General features: G+C 34.3%; 1 protein-coding gene across 7 annotated transcripts in view; it reads left to right on the top strand.

Annotated features, from left to right (window-relative positions):
* The window catches only part of LOC149788700 (uncharacterized), a 129,836-nt gene that overhangs the window by 62,170 nt on the left and 41,271 nt on the right, over positions 1 to 26,395 (top strand). For all 7 annotated transcript variants that reach the window (XR_016424205.1, XM_089974791.1, XM_089974786.1 and 4 more), the window contains 3 exons: positions 6,285 to 6,367; positions 9,686 to 9,937; positions 19,029 to 19,150. Coding sequence is in view for 6 of the 7 variants with exons in the window: in XM_089974791.1 (XP_089830917.1) it covers positions 6,285 to 6,367; positions 9,686 to 9,937; positions 19,029 to 19,150 (457 nt within the window). In the remaining variant the exon portion in view is untranslated. The remainder of the gene's footprint in view (positions 1 to 6,284; positions 6,368 to 9,685; positions 9,938 to 19,028; positions 19,151 to 26,395) is intronic.

A 26,395-nucleotide genomic window follows, 5' to 3' on the forward strand; every position in this document is an offset into this window, starting at 1 on the left:
ATTATACATGGGGACACGTTTGGAATGTCTCGTTTATGATGAAAGTGATTATTAAATGATGAGTAAAGTACTTCATTATGCATGGGGACATTTGGAATGTCTCCTTTATGATGCAAGTGATTATTGAATGATGAGTAAAGTACTTCATTATGCATGGGGACACATTTGGAATGTCTTCTTTATGATGCAAGTGATTATTGAATGATGAGTAAAATACTACATTTTATGTGGGGACACATTATACATGTTGTAGGGTTTAATGCTATTTTTAGCACACGATAGGCTATGCATGCCAGTTTTATTGGTGGAGGAAGAACCCAGGAAAACATGGGAAAGAACCTCCGACCCATGAGAAGCGTCTGGCAAGCTTTCTCACATACTCATAATACATGGGAGATGATGAGTAAAGTACTTCATTATACATGGGGACAGATTTGGAATGTCTCCTTTATGATGCAAGTGATTATTGAATGATGAGTAAAGTACTTCATTATGCATGTATTAGTGCATTGCTAAATTGAGGTATCATTTCACCCCATGCATTCTGTATGACATTGAGAAATAAGAAATCACATTGATGTAATAGATGTAATATATCCAGTCATCATGTCCACACATACAGGTGTACACATTTTCACATTTATGTATGTATTGGAAATTATTTACAATATAATCCAGGATTCCCCGGGATTTCAATCTTCTACTTCGTGTGACTTATCCCAATATTTGTTACATAAATATTCACAAAATATGAATGGATTAAAAAAACATTGATTACTAATTTTCTGCAGGGAAATGGTAGTATTCCCCCCATTTCCCCATATCTATATATATATATACACACACACACACGCACGCACACACACACTTCCCTACCCCATCCAGCCAGCCTGGTAGACTGATATTCTAATTCCATAAGCAGTACACTTATTTGTCTTTTGAATGTGTTCCATGATCACATTAACATTAGGAATATATTCCTGATACATCTCAAATCAAGCCCTACTTAATGGCAAACATTGGTATTTTCTGTCTATATCATATAGGCAAAAACCATTATCTTCTGCCATTATCTCCCCTTACTGTTGCTGCAAGTTTAGTTTTGATTTAAATAGACCAAAATCCCTCACTAGGTTTCCAAAATGAAATCTGCCTTGAGTCCTGGGTCATTACATGACTCAATTCAGATAGCTCCGAGCCATTCACCCAGACCTTGCTGAAGCTGTTGTCATAAGAAACCTATTTCCTGATAGCTTTTGCTTCAGCTTCCAGGGTGAATGAGTTATCTGCTATTTCAGTCAATGCTAAAAAAAAACTATCCAGTCAGATTGTTTAGCGATCATAATGATGCAAACAGGTTTTGTAGCCAAGAACCAGTTACATTTATAATTATGTCTGTGCCCCCAAGTACAACTTGAACTGCATAGATACAAGTTGTGGTAACTTCACATGACTCTTTTGCCCATGAAAACAGTAAAGCAGGATATCACCTCTCAAGCCCAATCTTCTTGGCTTAAGAGCACTACATGATGGGTGTAACCTGATGGCTCTAATTATCAGAGTCACCTCATGATGATTTTCACTCTTGAAATTAGAGCAATCTTTGTGAACCATACTGTTGAATACAATGTTTTGATGCATCAAAGAAGCTGCTGGCTGGTATGCATAATCGGCTCAGGAATTTAGTTTTGCAGAGACAAAACCTGAATCTAGTGCTCAAGTGGTTGTGGCCCCATAACCACCAGACTCAATTAAACCAACACAGCCAATTAATCTGCTTGATTTGCCAGCCAGTTTTGATGGTAAGCACATTTCAGTAATCATGTTCTTAACATGATAGAACAATTACAGCTTATTTGCCCTTAGAAGGAAACACGAGGTATAGTAAGGAAACTTATCATTCCCATTGCCTATTGCTGATTTTCTTGACAGCATACTTAGCATTACCATTGCCTATTACTGATTTTCTTGACTGCATACTTAAGCATTCTCATTGCCTCTTACTGATTTTCTTGACTGCATACTTAGCATTCCCATTGCCTATTATTGATTTTCCTGATTGCATACTTAGCATTCCCATTGCCTATTACTGATTTTCTTGACTGCATACTTAGCATTCCCTTTGCCTATTACTGATTTTCTTGACTGCTCATGTGGTTTATGTGGTTAGAACACCTGTCTCTGATGAGGGAGGTCATGGCTTAAACCCTGGCCAAGTCATACCAAAGACTTATACAAATGGTACATACAGCCACCTTGCATGGTGCTCAGTATTAAGAAGGTAGTGTTAGGACTGGTTGGCCTGGTGTCAGGATAATCTGATTGGGTTGGACATGATGCTACATGAGTGCGGCATGATGCCTCAGTGCTGTACATCACTATATACTGCCACACTTCAGACCTCATAGCAATAGTACTGAAGTATTGTTATAGGTATGTTAACAATCTGAAATCATATGCATATTCATGTATTTTGCTGATGTTAATATGATTGGGAAACATTCAAAGGAGAATGCAATTTGTTTTTCTAGTAAATTCTATTTCTCAAGAATACTTACCCAACCACATTGATTTAAGACCAGGACCCTAGGTGACTGGGTAGTCTACTTAAGACCAGAGCCCTGGGTGGCTGGCTGGTCTAAAATGCTTGCTGTTACTGATCACTGCCATCTCACCTCTGTCTGCCTGGGTTTAAATCTTGGATTTGGCTGTTGTGGGTCCACCACCAATTATACTAGTCGCCATGTATAGCCTATCTTGCTATCCTGTGCTTGATGATTTGCCATTTCCATTCTTTACAAGATAACAATAATTGCCATTCCAATTCTTGAGAAGATAACAATAATTGCTATTCCCGTTCTTGACAAGATAACAATAATTGCCATTCCCATTCTTGACAAGATAAAAATCATTGCCATTCCCACTCTTGACAAGATAACAATAATTGCCATTCCCATTCTTGACAAGATAAAAATCATGGCCATTCCCACTCTTGACAAGATAACAATAATTGCCATTCCCATTCTTCACAAGATAAAAAAAAAATTCTTCAAAACACAGTATCTGCTAGCAGTTGGTGGTTATAATTCAACATTTTCAGCTATTTCAGGATGTACCATTTTTATTGGATGCATGACTTACCTTCATTACCATACCCTTTTGCTTTGCATTGCAAGACTAGATTAAAAACATCTTATACCATTATTATGTCTTAAATTAAATATGGAGGGGATTACAATGTTATCTTACAAACAGAAGAAATGGTGCATTTTCCATGTGAAAGGAACATTTTTAATATCTAAGCAGGTCCCGGTGCAGGAATGGAAACAAATAACAGAATTATTCACACTGTACTTCCAGCAGATGGAAAACAACCATCATGACCCACATGCATTCATTTTTAACTTTGAAAGAGGAACACTGTTGGCTATTCCCACTCCTGTACACATATTAACATAAGACAACAAATTGATAAGTTGGAAATCATCTTTGTAGATTCTGTTCCACTTTTGCTTATCCTCATGGTATGTTCAGCTGCTAACAAAGTTTATAACATAAAGGAGATATTCCAAAGTTGTTTTCATGTACAAATTAAAGTACATTACTTATCATTTTAGACACGTTAATGGGAAGTGTCTCCATTTATATGTATCTGCTTGGATAGAAATGCAATGCAACAGAGGAACTCTGCATAAATGTGTCTGTTAAATGGACAGTAAAGTACTTCATTTGTCTATGAGGAACAAATTTGCAATGTCTTACTTATGTTGGTATAAATTACCATTGGCTGAACATGCAGACAGGCTAACAAATACCTGCATTGAATTGTTTTTGCAGGAGATGGGAATCATTTTTTGAACTACGCGAATTTATCACCATGTGTGATTTAGAGAACGAGAGTGTATGTTATTATTTTTATTTTTTTTATGATGTAAATGTCTGTTAGTACCTGAATTCTCAATTTAAAGAATGATAGGCAAATGTCTAATAATTACTTATGACAGTGGAGGATTAAAGTTACTTGCATATCCTTGTTTAGGGTTACTATAGTTTTGTATTGATTTGTCTCCCCATGTATCAATAGTTTGCATCAGATCTTGAATTTGATACCAAGGGTGGAATGTTGTTATCTAACATAAATGGATAATGAATGATTATTTCTCACATTCCTGAATGAACAGTAAGTTTGAAGTCAAAAGGTGATCATGAGTACTGATGGAAGTTTGAAATCAAAATGGTGATCATGAGTACTGATGGAAGTTTGAAATCAAAAGGTGATCATGAGTACTGATGAAAGTTTGAAGTCAAAATGGTAATCATGAGTACTGATATAAATTTGAAGTCAGAATGATCATGAGTACTAATGTAAGTTTGAAGTCAAAATGGTAATCATGAGTACTGATATAAATTTGAAGTCAGAATGATCATGACTACTAATGTAAGTTTGAAGTCAAAATGATGATCATGAGTACTGATAAGTTTGAAGTCAAAATGGTGATTATGAGTACTGATGGAAGTTTGAAGTCAAAATGGTGATCATGAGTAGTGATGGAAGTTTAGAACAGCAAGTATTCATTACAATTTCCTCACTGTAATTTAGAAGTCTGGTTTGCAGTTTAAAGACATACCAGCATACAAAGAACAGTGGTTGAGAGAGTTACACTAATAGAAAGTATGCAAATTGTATACTGCATATAGCTTGTGAAGTGATGATAGTAGGTTAGGATTAATTGTGATGGGCAATAAATAATTATATATTCCTTGATTCAGTTCTGACAAAGAATACATTTACCCCTTATTAGGTCTACCGGTCATAAGCCAGTAGATCTTATGTGATTGACTGCTGTCTGTCATCTGTCATTGATCCATCTGTTAGGAAAAGCTTGATATCACTACTCCAAAAATACTTATAGGATTGCCATGAAACATTGCACATGCATCCATTCCAGGATCTACTTGGACTGTGATGAAAATGGTACTGCTTGGACATCATTATGTATTTGCCATCTTCAATTTGTGTTATCTTGCTCCTCCTGAATGGTCATATGAGCATGGGATTCAATTAAATGTTAAGTCTAGTTGGTTCGAATTTAAAATGGTGTTTAACTGATGTTCAATATAGCCACCATGGCAACCATCTTATCAATCTTGTTATCACTATTCCTGTTGAATTGAGTCTTTGTGATGTTCAATATAGCCACCATGGCAATCACTATTTCTGCTGAATTAATTCAGTGTGCTTCATTAGATTTGAATGAATTTATACCACTGTATAACAATAGGGATTGACAAGATTTATATTATGATGCATTTCTGGCCTAAAGGTTTTTCCCATACATCTGTAGGGCAACATTGCTGCTGTCAGGTTGATAGGTTTTAGGGACAACAGTTAGTGCATATAGTATGGTAGGCCAATCAGTTGTTCTCTGCCTGAGTTTGATTAAGACTTAGGTACTTTAAAAATTGATGCAACAGTCATTTGAAAACCATTGTATTCTCATTTGAAAATTGATTTCAGCACTATTAAATTATCAGGAAAAGTAGATGAAATTATTAGAAATGCTGGCTGTTTTATTTTAAAATAGTGATAAATAGTGATTGACTCTGAAACTAAAGGAGAAGAAGGGACAATTCCATATTATGTCAATAGCACCCTCATAATAAAGTAAATTATTAATGACTGGTTTAATACAATTAAAGGAAGTGGTAACATACATGATTTGTAAAACTGCTGATACATACTTTATAAGCATTTATGAGACAGAGATGTAAATGATCATCAGATAGTCTATCATGCATTGGCATAAGCTTGATCATGATGGCATGTCTTTATGTTGATCTACACCAAATAATATGTCATAGTTTTGTATGCTTAAGTGATATATGGTCAACTTCTCAAGTTCAGTTGGCCTGTGAGTTATGTTACTTTATATGTGGATATATCTTGATGTGTACAACATCATTTTACCCCAAAAATACCAGTTTAACAAAAACCTGGTAGGAAGCTTGTTGTGGATGCTATTTAATTATTCTCAGCCTGTCAAGATTTTAACTGATCATGCATGTTGTATATAATAATGAATTCTAGTAAAGGCATGTTCACTATATTCCCCCCCCCCCAAACATACAATTCCTTTTACAGGTGTGCATACCATCCCTGTTGCAGAAACAGTGATATTTGTTGGCTGTTCCATCAACTCCAAACACTGTTGGAAAATGATTTTTCATTCAGATATGTTAGATTTATGAAACAAAGATTGCAGCATAAACAATTCCATTTGCAGGTGCCCAGGCCTTACCTGTTGAAGATCATCTCAAGGAGGAAAAGAAGTCAGGACTGTTGCCAAGTCGCAAGAAAAGTGCAAAGGTTTGTCTGACAGATATGACAATGGTCACAAGTAAAAATGGTTTAGTATTAATATTTCTTCTTGGAATAGTTCTTGTTATCTGCTGTATATAATTGTCTGGCAATTGAATGGCTGCAACCATTGATCAGACATAATTATATCCATTGGTTGGATTATGCTATCCATGCATCTGGTTTGTATTCCTGGAATTCAGTGCAAGACTTTCAAAACATTGGTTTTACACAAAGCAAAGGTAATGACATTATTAGTACTCTTGGCAATGGTTTTTGTTTTTCTGACCTCAACAAGAGTCATAGTAATGGAATGCAGATGTCACTTTCATGCTGTGGCATAAGGCGTACAGCTAGCTTAATTTCTCTGCTTGTTACTGGCAACATCATTAGGTGCAATGGCTTCAACATCTATGTACATCTGATGGGATTCTCAACTACTTTGACCATTGCAATTGGAATTCACTTTGCTTAAAATAGAAGCTTTGGAAAATAATGGGGAGATCAACCAAACGTATAGAATGAACACCAATCTTTTGGTGCATCCAGCGAAATCTTGGATATATGATGGAATATTGGCACAACTTGCAAAACAAGCTGACAAAGGCAAGTAATACAAATTACTGGTGGAATAGATGGAATTGACATTCCCTGGATCCAATTGGAAAAAACAAGAATGCAAAGCAGAGAGACATTGAGTACAGGGACCATGCAAAGATCCCTAAGTCAGTGCATGGTCAGCTAAGAGTAATCACACTTTCAGAATGGGAACAAAACCCAAAAGTACTTTGTCTGGGGTTCCTAGGCTTTATTTCTATTATAGTGCTGAAGAGGTATTTAAAACAACCGATTTTCAAATCAATTACCTTTTCATTCGGACATGCATTGACATTTATCCCCTGGCTCATCAGACTAAAACAAGATTAATGATTTTGGGGAAGGATATGCTCTGTTGTGTGACATCAGTGGGCATAAAGAACTGCTGTAGTTGCTGACACTGAGGACAGGTGGCATGTTGTCTGTGCCTAGCGAATGTGTTGAATATATTATATCATTTCCAGAGATCAGTATTAAAAGGAAACTGACAATTTCTCAAACTAGATAAGAGTTGTGCCAGTACACCATGTTAACACATCAGAAAAACATTTCCACAGAGGAATTAACCCCTACATAACATTTATGTCATACTCTTCATATAAAATGATCTTCTTACTATATCTGAAAATCAACGATCCTGTGGACATAAAACAAAACAAGTCTTGTTGGTAAATAGGCTTAGTTAATCAGGAGTATAGAAGAGTGCAATTACCAGTGAAATCCACACATACTAGAAAGGGTGATTCCACATCACAAAAGCCATAGTTTGGAGTGCAATTACCAGTGAAATCCACACATAATAGAAAGGGTGATCCCACATCCAAAAGTCAATAGTTCTGAGTGTAATTACAAGTGAAATCTACACATAATAGAAAGGGTCATCCCATATCCAAAAGTCAATAGTTTTGAGTGTAATTACCAGTGAAATCCACACATAATAGAAAGGGTCATCCCATATCCAAAAGTCAATATTTCTGAGTCTAATTACCAGTGAAATCTACACATAATAGAAAGGGTGATCCCACATCAAAAAGTCAATAGTTTGGAGTGCAATTACAAGTGAAATACACATAATAGAAAGGGTCATCCCATATCCAAAAGTCAATATATTTGAGTGTAATTACCAGTGAAATTTACACATAATAGAAAGGGAGATTCTACATCACAAAGTCGATAGTTTGGAAGTTTAATATTGTTGGGCTTTACTTGCATTGCAGATGATTCATCCTTCAATGAATTTCTGTTTTCTTGGTTTTGTTCTTGAAAGATGAATCACACTTGTACATTATTCCTACTACCAAAATGATCATGTTTAGTGTTTCATGTCAGAAGTAAAAACTGACATCAAGGAAATCCTGTTATTTGCTTCATATCAGAAGTAAAAACCGACCTGAAGGAAAGGTTGCTGATCATGAGCTTGCCACAATTTTTAACAAAGGCAGCATACAAAATTTCATGTAACATGCATCATTTTTTGAACTAACTTCAAACAAATTGCAGTTTGCCTAGGATATTGTCCTTTTTTTGGTAGTCTGTTAGGTAGTTATTGTCCTTCTCATTGGCAGTCTGTTATGTAGTTATTGCACTTGTCATTGACAGTTATGTAGTTATTGCCCATCATTGACAGTCAGTTATGTAGTTATTGCGCTTGTCATTGACAGTCAGTTATATAGTTATTGCCCTTGTCATAATATCAGTTATGTAGTTATTGCCCTTGTCATTGAGAGTCAGTTATGTAGTTATTGCCTTTGTTATTGACAGTCAGTTACATAGTCAGTCACTTTTTATCTATGACTGCCTTACATTTTACCTCTGTGACACTTCAGCTGTAAAAATGTAATCTTTCCTGTACGAAATATAAATACTGCAAGTTACAGGCATTAATCAGGAAATCTCTTTCTCTCTTTGTGCAAATATTGCTGCAAATCTTGCTAAAACATGTCTTGGTGGAGTGGAGTCGGATATTTATTTCACACGAAGTGTTATATGAGGCAGTCTGATAACCGAGTCTTTTTACCACTTTTGAAGTAAAACCACTGCAAACTGTAAAAGACAAAACATAATATTTTGGAAGAAAGAAAAACATAGCATTTGTTTTTCATTTTTCATTTTGTATTTCAGTATATTTACATAGGATTGATTATTTTTATATAGCTGTATTTTGGTTTATTTACAGAGGGTTGATTATTATAATTATTATTATTATTGTTATTATAGTTGTATTTCTGTATATGTACATAGGATTGCTGTTATTAAAATACCATTCACATAAATAAAATAAATTGCAAGTCTGCACAGAGTCAGGTTCATTGAGAAATCAATTTAGAGAAATGTTGCTATATGCAAGTTTTAAAGTTGTTCTTTTGAAATTAACTAGCTCACATCTGAATCAGTATGCCCAAAATGAGTAAATAGGGAACTGTTTGTTACATCCAAATAGAATAAAAATGAAATTTTAAAAAATATATATTTTGCAAGATCCTTTTTCCAATCCTACAGCTCCAATTTAAATCAAATAATGCTGTCAGTGACTGAAAATGACAAACAGAAAATTCAAATGTTGTGGTGAATGGACACTCAATAAATATTTATGTCAGAGATGAAATAGGGTTGTTTGTTAATACATATTAGGATGAACGGACTTGTAAATTCTATAAATACTTATGTTGTGATGAATTCAGTGTCTTTGCCATTACTCATTTTTTGTCAATCTGTTCCAATTTTTTTTAGGGCAGATATTATGAGATATGTGAGAGATACTTCAGGCAGATCCGCGAATATCTGAAAGACAAACCTACCAGGTTTCACTTGGTTGATGAGGACTTTGCCATTGACAACACTATTGTGGACAGCAAATTGGATGATTTGAAGAGGAAAATTTTAGAGGTGGCATCACAGCAACCATACTGGGGTGAGGAGATACCTGCACGGTGGCTCCCCCTGGAACAGGAGCTGATGAAGCGAAAGGCTGCAGGAGTGAAGGTAGAAGTTTCCACTCACAGTTTAAGACATGTATGCAAAATATTTAATCATTGGATTTGGAAAAGCTTAACTTTGTTTTTCACACTAAGTCAAGCATGATGAATGCATATGTATAGTTCAGGACTTGAAGTTACACCAGGTTAATATTTGGTGACCTTGAGATTTGAAATTGCAGACATGCCAACCCTCATGATTTTCGCATGAATTTCACTACACTTGATAGCGATTCACACTGCATGCAGAAAATCATGAATTTCCCTAATCTCATTCGGCTTAAATCAGAAATAAAATAACTTGTATCCCTTATAGTGCTAGTCACGATATCAGCAGTAGTCACTGATGCCAATAACGGTGCCACACTGATATTCCCGATGTTAGTAGACCTATGTCAAATTGTTACAGTTTGCCCTGTAGCAAGCATTTTAAAGTTCTTTAGTCTATATTTAGAACAGAACTTTTACAAATACTTGTGAAGAAGACTTTGGACCAACTGGAATGTTTCTTTAAATGGCACATGCACATACGCATATAAATTATAATTAGTTTTGTACAAACATTAAACGAAGACCACTATCTTGAGTGTAGAATTTTTTAGATGTTGAAATATTTGTATATTTTGTAACATATTCGAGTTATTATTTTTCCCCATATGTGCCAACACCACTAATCAGTAACTGTTCGATGTCTTATCTTCTGGATTAATACGGTTTTGTAATTAAGCTAAACTATGGTTAAAATGTTTTCACTTACAAGGAAAAATAAATATATTCCACAAAACGTGAAGTGCAGATTGGATTACAACAAAAATTGGCCTTGCATTCAGCCATCAAATATTAATATACATTATGCATTTTGCAGACAGTGGTCCACAAATTGAATGATTTGGAATGTGTACATAGGCTTGTTTTGTTGCTATCAATATAACCATCATACATGTACTACATAATAATAGTACTATATAGTACATGTATGACAGATAAATTGTACGCAACGATGCAAGCCCCAGTGGGCTCGTGGCAGAGACGATGTGAAAAAGCATACTGTAAGGTAAAAACACACATATATATTGGGAAAATTAAGAGCTTCCAGAAGATTTCAGCTCCGTGTACTTTAGGCCTTCAACTCAAGACCTGCAAACTACCATTTCTGAAGCATTATGAGTTTTCTTATTGAACATTTCCTGCCATTGTCAGATGGAAATCAGCGACAGTGAAAGAGTATTTTATATCGTGAGCAAAAATAATATGGATATTAGGGCTTCCTTAGGTGCTGAGAATTTGCAACAATTTTAGTCACCAAGATCAACCACCATGCAAGAAGTCAGAACTGTTTTGAAAACAAATTTACCATAGTCCAGTTGAGCAAGTTCAAGTCTACCGTAGTCAAATAGCTTGATGTTTGTGTATATCAGTAATTTGGCTTCAAATAAATTTGTATATATAATTAGTGTAAATAATTTGTTTAAGTTTATTTTGGATTTTGATATAATGCATAATGACAATCAGAGTGTCATGGTATAATCTGCACTAATTGTGTTGTAGTTGTTGTTCTTGTTCTAGGGTTGAATGCCATTTTTCAACACACGATAGGCTATACATGGCAGCCAGTATAAATGGTGGGGGAAGAACCCTGTAAAACCCAGAGAAGAACCACCAACTCATGATAAGCTACTGGCAGGCTTTCCCACATACCCACGCTAGCCGAGCCTTGGACTCGAGCCCACTCAGACAGAGGTGAGATGGCAGTGATCCAGAACGGTGAGCACTTTAGACCACTCGGCCACTCGGGGGCCCCACTAGTTGTGTTCAGAATTCACTAATTTGTGTCCCTCGTTTCACTAATTGTGAATTTGCAGGGTTACCAGCTCTATAAACTGGTTTTATATACACTTCTTTCTATAAAGATTTGAACCTAACCATGGCTATTTTCCCCCATTTTGACATGTGTTTTTATTATTTAGTGCTATACCTGTGTTCTGACACAATCTGTACAAAATTGATCTACATTACCAATTTGTGTCATACATAAATGGAGCCATAGAGTGAACATTATAAAGTTTTAGTGTGATGACATAATAGATTAAGTGCCAACACTCAACTTTCAGGGTTTTATAATCTTGTTAACATTCATGACATGCTGTTTGCAATTACAAGAAGCACACATGCAATGTTTCAATTGTACCAGTGGAATATCGTTGAAAGTACATTTTTGAAGGGGACAGATTTATAAGACCTTATGCATTGAAATACCTTTTTATGTTAGACCTACAATACAGACTGTACAAGACCTTGTGTAATGAAATACCTTCATCTGTCAGCCCTATAATACAGACTATACAAAACCTTGTGCTTTGAAATAGATTTTCCTGTCAGATCTACAATAAAGATTGAATAAAACCATATGCTTTGAAATACCTTCGTCTGTCAGACCTACAATACAGATTAAATAAAACCACATGCTTTGAAATGCCTTCATCTGTCAGACCTACAATACAGATTAAATAAAACCACATGCTTTGAAATACCTTCATCTGTCAGACCTACAATACAGATTAAATAAAACCATATGCTTTGAAATGCCTTTATCTGTCAGACCTACAATACAGATTAAATAAAACCACATGCTTTGAAATGCCTTCGTCTGTCAGACCTACAATACAGATTAAATAAAACCATATGCTTTGAAATGCCTTCGTCTGTCAGACCTACAATACAGATTAGATGAAACCACATGCTTTTGAAATACCTTCATCTGTCTGACCTACATTACAGATTAAATAAAACCATATGCTTTTGAAATACCTTCATCTGTCAGACCTACAATACAGATTAGATAAAACCACATGCTTTTGAAATACCTTCATCTGTCTGACTACAATACAGAGTAAATAAAAACCATATGCTTTGAAATGCCTTCATCTGTCAGACCTAGAATACAGATTAAATAAAACCATATGCTTTTGAAATACCTTCATCTGTCTGACTACAATACAGATTAAATAAAACCATATGCTTTGAAATGCCTTCATCTGTCAGACCTACAATACAGATTAAATAAAACCATATGCTTTTGAAATACCTTCATCTGTCTGACTACAATACAGATTAAATAAAACTATATGCTTTTGAAATACTTTCATCTGTCAGACCTACAATACAGATTAAATAAAACCATATGCTTTGAAATACCTTCATCTGTCAGACCTACAATACAGATTAGATAAAACCATATGCTTTGAAATACGTTCATCTGTCAGACCTACAATACAGATTAAATAAATCCACATGCTTTGAAATACCTTCATCTGTCAGACCTACAATGCAGATTAAATAAAAACATATGCTTTGAAATACCTTCATCTGTCAGACCTAGAATACAGATTAAATAAAACCACATGCTTTGAAATGCCTTCATCTGTCAGACCTTCAATACAGATTAAATAAAACCACATGCTTTGAAATACCTTCATCTGTCTGACCTACAATACAGATTAGATAAAACCATATGCTTTGAAATGCCTTCATCTGTCAAGCCATAACTCGGAGAGAAAATAATATTCAGCATGGTCACCTCTATGTAGTTTAGGTAAACTATTAGAATACCGCTGGCATCTGTATCCATGCAGATGAAGACATATTTTTATATGTACACTCAATAAACTATTATAATACAACTGGCATATGTATCTACACAGATTAAGACCTATTTTATATGTACACACTCACTAAACTATTATGATACCACTGTATCCAGACAGATGAAAACCTATTCTTATATGTATACTCTCAATAAACTATTATAATACAACTGGCATCTGTATCCACACAGATGAAGACCTATTTTATATGTACACTCAATAAACTATTATAATACTGCTGGCATCTGTATCAACACAGATGAAGACCTATTTTTATATGTACACTCAATAAACTATTATAATACTGTTGGCATCTGTATCAACACAGATGAAGACCTATTTTTATATGTACACTCGCTGAATGAATTTTTTTTTTCTCTGTCCAAGGCAGTTGTCAGGGCGCTGATTGGCTAACTGATCTTATGTGGTCACCGTTACAGATCACTTCCATCTCACCGCTGTCTGCTTAGGTTCTTGGGCTTCGCCAATGTAGGTACATGAAAAAGATTGCCAGTAACCTGCTATGGATTGGTGTTTGTTTCTGTGGGTTTTCCAGGTTCTTGCACCACCATTTATACTGGTTGCCATGTAAAGCCTATCTTTTGCTGAAAAACAGCACTAACACCATAACAACAAAAACCAAGGCAGCTGTCTAGAGTGGTTTTCATAGCACCAACCACAGGAAACTATTTCCTGTATTTTATGATCCACAGACTTGCATTAAATTTTAAGTGCTCCGGTGGCCTAGTGGTTAGAACATCCACCTCTAATGCGGGAGGTAATGGGTTCGATCCCCATACGATTCAACCCGGGGACTTACAAAAATGGTACTTACAGCTACCTCACTTGGTGTTCAGCATTAAGAGGTTAGTGTTAGGACTGGTCAGCCTGGTGTCAGGATAATAAGACTGGGTGGGACATCATGCTACATGTCTGCGGCATGATGCCCCAGTGCTAGACATCACTTGAAAGTGCCACATTGCAGACAACGTAGCGATATGACTGAAATAAATCACATCACAGCATTAAATATTGAGGCCCAGAGTGGCTCTAATGCGCTCACTGTTACAGATCTTTGCCATCTCACCTCTGTCTGTGTGGGTTCGGGTCTCAGGTTTGGCCAATGTGGTTATGTGAGAAAGCTTTTCATTAGCTTCTTGTGGGTCATTGGTTCTTTCCAGGGTTTTCCCAGTTTCTTCCGACACCATTTATACTGGCCACCATGTATAGCCTATCTTGTGCTGAAAAATGGTGTTATACCCTTGAACAACAACAGCAGCATTAAATTTTATAGTTAATGTTTTAGTTCAGCATCTGTTGATGGCATAACTTATGAATCTATGAATGCATCTCTGTTAGTAACACATCCTTATCACAAAGGACAGTCATCAAACTATGAATGCATCTATATTAGTGGTACCCCCTTACCACAATGGACAGTCATCACACTATGGATACATCTCTATTAGTAACCCACCCTTACCACAAAGAATGGTGCCCGGGATGGCTGAGTGGTCTAAAGCACTCACCTTTACCAATCACTGCTATCTCACCTCTGTGGGTTGAAGGCCAAGGCTTGGCCAATTTAGGTATGTGAGAGAGCCATTTGTAGCTTCCAGTGGGTTGGTGGTTCTTACTAGATTTTCTGAGTTCTTTCCCCACCAGTTATATTGGCCACCATCTATAGCATATCTAGCCCTGAACATGATGTTAAACCCCAAAACTGCAACAACATTACCACAAAGGACAGAGTTGTCAAACTATGAATTTTCTCTATTAGTAATATACCTTACAGCAAAGGAAAGAATCATTATAATTTAATCTCTATTAATATTACACCCACACCACAAAGGAAAGAATCATTAGGCTATGAATGCATCTCTATTAATAATACATCCGTACCTTAAAGGAAAGAATCATTAGGCTATGAATGAATCTCTATTAATAATACACCCATACCACAAAGGCAAGAATCATTAGGCGATGAATGCATCTCTATTAATAATACACCCATACCACAGAGGAAAGAATCATTAGGCTATGAATGCATCTCTATTAATAATACACCTGTACGACAAAGGAAAGAATCATTAGGCGATGAACGAATCTCTATTAATAATACACCCATACCACAAAGGAAAGAATCATTAGCCTATGAATGTGTCTCTATTAATAATACACCCGTATGACAAAGAAAATCATTAGACTATGAATGAATCTTGATTAGTAAAACACACTTACCACAAACATTGTATAAATTCACACACTTGGGCATTAATGGTGTGCAGTACCTCCAGTAAATGAGTTACAAGTGGCATATTTAAAAGTCAGCTCTGCACAGTATGAATTAAAAGACAGTTAACCCTTAAAGTGCTTGTCATGACATCTGTATTTTCTTTAGTCAAGCTGGATCTTCTGCTGCAAAACTGTAAGGCTTAAAAATCCGAAATGAAATTTAAAAAATAAATATTCATCAAAATACCTGAACAAGAATACGAAATTGATTGGACTTAAAATCTTAATACAGCATTATGGAACAGTTATGAAAGCTGTGTCATATTAGTCAACAGAGCACTGCTTCAAGAAAGTCAAATGTCGTCAGAGCTTATGTTAGTAAAAATTATTATTTTGGAGTAGAGGTATCTCAGTGACAACACCTCAGATAATTGGAATGCTGTATATAACAACCATAAAGTCCAGGTTACCTGGACAAGCTAATATGCATTTCCCCCTTACAGGTAGCAGACTGTAAATGGGGGTTCTCAGCACAGAGCAATAGTTTTTACAGATAAGGAGCAGATTTAGATCAGAAACAATGCAAGGTTAATGCTTGAATAACTAGAAGCAAAATCCTTAACATACTTTGATTTATTTGCTCACTAACAATGGATGCTGAAGAGTTATGTAAATATTAAACTATGTCCATTTCCTCATCCACCCTTTTCGTTTCTACTTCCCCTTTTTTCAGTGGCAAAGGTCAACTTCCCCATTAAATATAATGCTCACATCATCTCTAAAAGAAGGTCACTGTGACATACATTTCAGATTTTGCTGTATTAGATTGAGATTGTTCATACTACTTTACCAAGATGAATGCAGCTTATGGAATGTATCTTGGTGAGCACTATTCCCTGTCAAATATTTCTGCTCTGAATGGCTGGTCATATCAACATGGAGGTTTTACTAAAGAGTTCTTTGTACACTGTATAGCTGGTTCTACATGTATTATGGTCATTGTAATGGCCAATTGGAAAATCTTGCTATCACAGTTCCTTTTGAGCGACAAGTCATATTGAAATGAGATTTTCACCAGACAACTTCTGATGATGTCTCGGCCCATAAATAAAAAGGCTGCTACTTGAGCGTTGAATGTGACCATCACACTGGCCATCTTAAAAATCTTGTTATCATTGTTCTTTCTTATTGGATGGTCATACCAAATATGGGGTATTTACTAAATGATGAGACATACTTGGTCAGAAATATAATTGGGGCCACTTAAGCATTCAGTATGGGAACCAGTGGCCAGTTTTAAATTCTAGTTATCTCTGAAAGAATTATCATAAGAGCATGAGATTTTCACTGAAAAACATCATTAGATTTCTAGTTGTTTCTAACTTAATTAATTGCTTATTTGGTCTCCAATGTCCTGGTATTGCTACTCCTCTTACATGTGTGGTCATATTCACATTGAACATTTTCCGAAACAATTATTACAGTGTCAATTTGGTTTTAAATCAAAAGGGTGCCATTTTTATTTCCAAAATTACCATCTTGAAAATAGTGCTGTTGCTAATCGTCTTCAATAGAAAGTCTTATGAAAATGGAGTTTTCACAATATTTCTAGGGAGTCTAAATGAACATGAACGTAAATGATGCAATCAAACCCTCAAAATGGCCACCATTGTGACCATCTTAAAAATATTGCTATCACTTCTTCCAGATGGGAAGTCATGATCAGCATGACATTTTCATCAAAGGGTTTATATGTTACCTAATAATTCCTAAGTGAAAATGGTGCAATCTTACATTCAGTATGGATGATACAATGGCCATCTTGGGAATAGTTTGGTCTGTGATGTCAACTTGGTTCTAAGTTAAACTGACACTAATCTGATGTTCATGAAGTGCCACCACAGTGTTGTTATCATTTAAGAATATCAGAGATGGTTTCAACACTAGTTGTTTAATATAAAAGCCACCACAGTGTTGTTATCATTTAAGAATATCAGAGATAGTTTCAACACTAGCTATTTAACATAAAGGCCACCAGTGTTGTTATCATTTAAGAATATCAGAGATAGTTTCAACACTAGCTATTTAACATGAAGGCCACCACAGTGTTGTTATTATTTAAGGATATCAGAGATAGTTTCAACACTAGTTGTTTAACATGAAGGCCACCAGTGTTGTTATCATTTAGGAATATCAGAGATAGTTTCAACACTAGCTGTTTAGCAGGAAGAAATGATGTATTTTGAATTCATGGAAACTATTTTCAGCCAGTAGAGCATGAATTTCTTCTTTCGACTCTTTTTACTCCCTAAATAAGAATCCAGTGATTTATCAATGAGCAGATATTAAAACTCCTAATTTTCTGAATTTGTTAACATATCAGGCAAATATTGTATTTATGTATTTGAGTCTTGACCCCATGATTTAAAACCAGTAATGCTTGACAAGGCTTTATATTTGTGTGATCAGCTAACAGCAACACTACGGTACTTGACATGGCTTTATATTTGTGTGATCAACATATTTGAGTCTTTATATCTGTGTGATCAGCTAACAGCAACACTACTTGACATAGCTTTATATCTGTGCGATCAAATTAACAACAACATTTTTGTGGTTTGATATCTGTATGATCAGCTAACAGCATCACTACTTGACATGGCTTTATATCTGTGTGATCAGTTACCACTAACAGTGGTTGATATGGCCTTATATCTGTGTGACCAATCATTTCTCAGCTTATTGCACAAAACATTTACACTTGTAACTTTTCTTTTCATATTTTCATCTTGTCTCATTCTTTTCCAAGAAGAAGAACTTTAGTGGTTGTCATCTATAGGATTTCATGAGTTGCCTCCCTTAGTGTATATAATGCCAACTAACCAACAGTGTTTAAGAGCAGTGCATTGTATATTGGTCAACAATGGTGGAGGCAGCTGACTTTAAAAGGATACTTTGTAAGTTTAACATCGAAAGTATGACTGCATACCAGAGGGACGCTATTACAGGTGTATATGCTTATTTATGAAATCCGTTTAAGTTATGTCCTTCCCTGGTCTTGCTATTTGTTAGGTCAAGTAAGGATACCGATATCTTGCTATACGGTGAATATATAATGTAACAATGGTGACACAAAGAAGCAGCTTCAAGCAGATAGATATTTTTTATAAAATAAATAAACCAATCAAACTAAAGACTTTTGTCAATTTGTAATTGCAGGTGATTTCTCGCCTAGAGGTGGAAAAAATGAGCAAGGAAGGAACTCTCCCAATAGAAAAAAGTGAAGAACTGGATTTGTTTCTGCGATTTCTGCATGAAACGGGAATAATCATCTACTTCAGGTGAGATTATAATGGTTAATGCTTTAACAGTCCTGTATTGTAGATTGTGCATTGTGTCCATGTTTCTAACAGTGTATTCTAGTTTTATAATGATAAAAAAGTTTCAGATTCAGCCACTGAATACACTTTAATGACACATCAGCACCATTCTAACTATATAGTTTTCTGAGAAAGTTTAGGCAAGGGAAGGACATGCAAAATAAAGAGGATGGCAAAATTGGTCAAATCCTGAAAATATAATGTCAGATATAGAGATAATTTACATTCATTTAAAAATGTCAAAGCCCTTCTTGGATGGAATATCACATCATCATGGGATACAATCCAAGACAAAAATGTTGCCTCCATTGATCATTTTGTATTTATCCTCATGCCTGTGTCAACTGTATCTCGTACTACACAACATACTGGAGGGTACATCAGGCATAGTCAACATCCTGAAGTCTGTACAGCGGGTCGCATGTTTGAGACCCCTGGTCTACATGCTCAAGTCTGTACATCAAGTTGCATGTTTGAGACCCCTGGTCTACATCCTCAGGTCTGTACAGCAGGTCACATGTTTGAGACCCTGGTCTACATCCTGAAGTCTGTACAGCAGGTTGCATGTTTGAGACTCCTGGTCTACATCCTGAAGCCTGTACAATTTATATCTCTTACATACTGCAGGGTGCATTAGGACTTTTTGTACAACATACTAGGAATATCAGATGTAGTTTACATCTTCAAGCCTGTATCTCTATCTGTGCAACATACTGGAGGGTGCATTAGGCATTGTCGACATCTTCAAGCCAGTACCTACTGTATATCTAATTGTACAACATACTGGAGGTTGCATTAGTTGTAGTCTACGTCTTCAAGCCTGTACCTACCTTATCTCTAACTGTACAACATGCTGAAGGGTGCATTAGGCATTGTCGACATCTTCAAGCCTGTACATATTGTATCTCTAACTGTACAACATACTGGAGGGTGCATTAGGCATTGTCGACATCTTCAAGCCTGTACATACTGTATCTCTAACTGTGCAACATACTGGAGGGTGCATTAGGCATTGTCGACATCTTCAAGCCAGTACCTACTGTATATCTTACTGTATGATAAACTCGATTCATCTGGTCTAGTCTACATATATGAGATAGTGGAGGGTGCATCATAATTATTCTTCATCCTGAAGCTCCCAGTCTGGATGATGTAGCTGACATAAGTTACCTCTTAATTTATGAAAAAGTTGAAAGTACTTCAGGCCTAGTCTGTATCCTCAAGCTTGGGGTTGGTGTTATGAGATGGTATGTATCCTCAAGCTTGGGTGGGGGGTTGGTGTAATGAGATTGTAAGGAAACATTGGCATATATGTAATAATTAATCATTTCATGTATATACAATGAAACAAATGTCAGAACATTTGGGACCAAATTAAATTACCTTCTCTTGTCAGATTTTTAATTTACTGAGGATTTCATAATGAAATAAAATCTTTTACTATGTACTTATGTGACATGACTGAGAATTTTTGAGAGACATACGTGGTTGTGAGGTGGACAAAATTGTTAAAGTCTTTTTTAACATTTAATAAAACCTTTGCTAAACAGTATTTGTTTCTTCCACAACAGTCACTTCCAGTCACATGAATACATACAGTTCTACATAGAAATACCATTCTAGTCTCAAGAAACTTTTAAGGATTAAAATACTAAGTCCATTAGTATTGTGAATGAACATCAATAATGTCTGAATTCTCCTTTCTATTCATAATTTTCACATGCCAAATTCCTTTTCTACTTTCTTCAGTGCAGTTTTTGGCACAAATTCATGCTCTTTGTTCAGATTAATTGCGTAAAGACAAATGCTGTAATATTTCATTGTGTGAGTAAAGACAAATGACATGTACTGATACTTCATTGTGTGAGTAAAGACTTATGACATGTACTGATACTTCATTGTGTGAGTGAAGACACATGACATGTACTGATACTTCATTGTGTGAGTAAAGACACATGACATGTACTGATACTTCATTGTGTGAGTAAAGACATATGACATGTACTGATACTTCATTGTGTGAGTGAAGACACATGACATGTACTGATACTTCACTGTGTTAGTAAAGACACATGACATGTACTGATACTTCATTGTGAGTGAAGACACATGACATGTACTGATACTTCATTGTGTGAGTAAAGACAGATGACATGTACTGATACTTCATTGTGTGAGTAAAGACATATGACATGTACTGATACATCATTGTGTTAGTAAAGACACATGACATGTACTGATACTTCATTGTGTGAGTAAAGACATGACATGTACTGATACTTCATTGTGTGAGTGAAGACACATGACATGTACTGATACTTCATTGTGTTAGTAAAGACACATGACATGTACTGATACTTCATTGTGTGAGTAAAGACACATGACATGTACTGATGCTCCATTGTGAGTAAAGACATGACATGTTCTGATACTTCATTGTGTGAGTAAAGACACATGACATGTACTGATACTTCATTGTGTGAGTAAAGACACATGATATGTACTGATACTTCATTGTGTGAGTAAAGACATATGACATGTACTGATACTTTAGTGTGTGAGTGGAGACACATGACATCTACTGATATTTCATTGTGTGAGTAAAGACATGACATGTACTGATACTTCATTGTGTTAGTAAAGACACATGACATGTACTGATACTTCACTGTGTGAGTGAAGACACATGACATGTACTGATACTTCATTGTGTGAGTGAAGACACATGACATGTACTTGTGTGAGTGAAGACACATGACATGTACTGATACCTCACTGTGTGAGTAAAGACACATGACATGTACTGATACTTCATTGTGTGAGTAAAGACATGACATGTACTAATACTTCACTGCGTTAGTAAAAACAAATGATCTATTATGATATTTCACTGTGTGAGTGAAGACACATTATGCTTTCTTAAATAACTCTATATAATGATTATATCATTTGAAAATCAACTGTAAGTGAATCTGACTGGATATTTTGTACAAATAGAGGCAATTACACTTAGGTAATAAGCTGAGTGAATCTGTTTTGGATATGTTATACAAATAACATCTATTACAACTACATAGTACACTAAGTGAATCTGTTTTGGATATGTTATACAGAAAACATCTATTACAATTACATATTACACTGAGTGAATCTGTTTTGGATATGTTATACAAATGACATCTATTACAATTACTAAATACACTGAATCTGTTTTAGATATGTTATACAAATGACATCTATTACAATTACTAAATACACTGAATCTGTTTTAGATATGTTATACAAATGACATCTATTACAATTACTAAATACACTGAATCTGTTTTGGATATGTTATACAAATGACATCAATTACTGAATACACAAAATCTGTTTTGGATATGTTATACAAATAAAATCTATTACAGTTACATAGTACACTTAGTGAATCTGTTTTGGATATGTTATACAAATAACAGCTGTTACAGTTACATAGTACACTGAGTGAATCTGTTTTGGATATGTTATACAAATAACATCTATTACAATTACATAGTATGCCGAGTGAATCTGTTTTGTATATGTTATACAAATAACATCTATTACAATTACATAGTAAACTAAGTGAATCTGTTTTGGATATGTTATACAAATAACATCGATTACAATTACATAGTACACTGAGTGAATCTGTTTTGGATATATTATACAAATGACATCTATTACAATTGCATAGTACACTGAGTGAATCTGTTTTGGATATGTTATACAAATAACATCTGTTACAATTACATAGTACAGTGAGTGAATCTTTTTTCGATATATTTATACAAATAACATCTATTACAATTACATGATTCACGAGTGAATCTGTTTTGGATATTTTATACAAATAACACCTATTTCAATTTCATAGTACACTGAGTGACTCTGTTTTGGATATGTTATACATATAACATCTGTTACAATTACATAGCTCACTGGGTGAATCTATTTTGGATATTTTATACAAATAACACCTATTACAATTACATAGTACACAGAGTGAATCTGTTTTGGATATTTTATACAAATAAAATCTATTACAATAACATAGTACACTGAGTGAATCTGTTTTGGATATGTTATACAAATGACATCTGTTACAATTACATAGTACAGTGAGTGAATCTTTTTTCGATATATTTATACAAATAACATCTATTACAGTTACATGATTCACGAGTGAATCTGTTTTGGATATGTTATACAAATGACATCTATTACAATTTCATAGTACACTGAGTCAATCTGTTTTGGATATGTTATACAGATAACATCTATTACAATTACATAGTACACTGAGTGAATCTGTTTTGGATATGTTATACGAATAACATCTATTACAATTACATAGTACATTGAGTGAATCTGTTTTGGATATTTTATACAAATAACACCTATTTCAATTTCATAGTACACTGAATGAATCTGTTTTGGATATGTTATACAGAAAACATCTATTACAATTACATATTACACTGAGTGAATCTGTTTTGGATATGTTATACAAATAACATCCATTACAATTACATAGTACACTGAGTGAATCTGTTTTGGATATTTTATACAAATAACACCTATTACAATTTCATAGTACACTGAGTGAATCTGTTTTGGATATGTTAAACAAATAACATCTACTACAATTTCATAGTACACTGAATGAATCTGTTTATACAAATTACATCCATTACAATTACATAGTACACTCAGTGAATCTGTTTTGGATATATTTGTACAAATACCATCTATTACAATTACATAGTACATGGAGTGTATCTATTTTTGGATATGTTATACAAATAACATCTATTACAATTACATAGTACACTGAGTGAATCTGTTTTGTATATGTTATACAAATAACATCTGTTACAATTACATAGTACTCTGAGTGAATCTGTTTTGGATATATTTATACAAATAACATCTATTACAATTACATAGTACACTTAGTGAATCTGTTTTGGATATATTATACAAATAACATCTATTTCAGTTTCATGGTACACTGAGTGAATCTGTTTTGGATATGTTATACAAATAAGATCTTTTACAATTACATAGTACACTGAGTGAATCTGTTTTGGATATGTTATACAAATAACATCTATTATAATTAGATAGTACACTGATTGAATCTGTTTTGGATATTTTATACAAATAACATCTATTACAATTACATAGTACACTGAGTGAATCTGTTTTGGATATGCTATACATATAACATCTATTGTTATACAAATAACATCTGTTACAATTACATAGTACACTGAGTGAATCTGTTTTGGATATGTTATACAAATAACATCTGTTACATTTTCATAGTACACTGAGTGAATCTGTTTTGTATATGCTATACAAATAACATCTAATACAATTACATAGTACACTGAGTGAATCTGTTTTGGATATGCTATACAAGTAACATCCATTGTTATACAAATAACATCTGTTACAATTACATCATACGCTGAGTGACTGTTTTGGATATGTTATACAAATAACATCTGTTACAGTTACATAGTACATTGAGTGAATCTGTTTTGGATATTTTATACAAATAACATCTATTGTTATAAAAATAACATCTGATACAATTCCATAGTACACTGAGTGACTCTGTTTTGGATATGCTATACAAATAACATCTGTTACAATTACATTGTACACTGAGTTAATCTGTTTTGGATATTGTATACAAATAAAATCCATTACAATTACATAGTACACTGACTGAATATGTTTTGGATATGTTGCACAAATAACATCTGTTATAATTCCATAGTACACTGGGTGAATCTGTTTTGGACATGTTATAGAAATAACACCTATTACAATTACATAGTACACTGAGTGAATCTGTGTTGGATATTTTATACAAATAACATCTATTGTTATACAAATAACATCTGTTACAATTGCATAGTACACTGAGTGAATCTGTTTTGGATATGCTATACAAATAACATCTATTGTTATACAAATAACATCTGTTGCAACTTCATAGTACACTGAGTGACTCTGTTTTGGATATGTTATACAAATAACATCTGTTGCAACTTCATAGTACACTGAGTGACTCTGTTTTGGATATGTTATACAAATAACATCTGTTACAATTACATAGTACACTGAGTGAATCTGTTTTGGATATGTTATACAAATAACATCTATTATAATTACATAGTACACTGATTGAATCTGTTTTGGATATTTTATACAAATAACATCTATTACAATTATGTAGTACACTGAGTGAATCTGTTTTGGATATGTTATACAAATAACATCTGTTACATTTTCATAGTACGCTGAGTGAATCTGTTTTGGATATGCTATACAAATAACATCTAATACAATTACATAGTACACTGAGTGAATCTGTTTTGGATATGCTATACAAATAACAGCCATTGTTATACAGATAACATCTGTTACAATTACATCATACGCTGAGTGACTGTTTTGGATATGTTATACAGATAACATCTGTTACAGTTACATAGTACATTGAGTGAATCTGTTTTGGATATTTTATACAAATAACATCTATTGTTATAAAAATAACATCTGATACAATTACATAGTACACCGAGTGAATCTGTTTTGGATATGCTATACAAATAACATCTATTGTTATACAAATAACATCTGTTACAATTCCATAGTACACTGAGTGACTCTGTTTTGGATATGTTATACAAATAACATCTGTTACAATTACATTGTACACTGAGTGAATCTGTTTTGGATATTTTATACAAATAACATCTATTACATTTTCATGGTACGCTGAGTGAATCTGTTTTGGATATGCTATACAAATAACATCTATTATAATTACATAGTACACTGAGAGAATCTGTTTTGGATATGCTATACAAATAACATCTATTGTTATACAAATAACATCTGTTACAATTACATAGTACACTGAGTGACTCTGTTTTGGATATGTTATACAAATAACATCTGTTACAATTACATAGTACACTGAGTGAATCTGTTTTGGATATGTTATACAAATAACATCTATTACATTTTCATGGTACGCTGAGTGAATCTGTTTTGGATATGCTATACAAATAACATCTATTATAATTACATAGTACACTGAGAGAATCTGTTTTGGATATGCTATACAAATAACATCTATTGTTAAACAAATAACATCTGATACAA

Source organism: Sinohyriopsis cumingii, chromosome 11 (assembly GCF_028554795.1).
Source record: "Sinohyriopsis cumingii isolate HCF-2022 chromosome 11, ASM2855479v2, whole genome shotgun sequence".
Taxonomy (NCBI): domain Eukaryota; kingdom Metazoa; phylum Mollusca; class Bivalvia; order Unionida; family Unionidae; genus Sinohyriopsis; species Sinohyriopsis cumingii.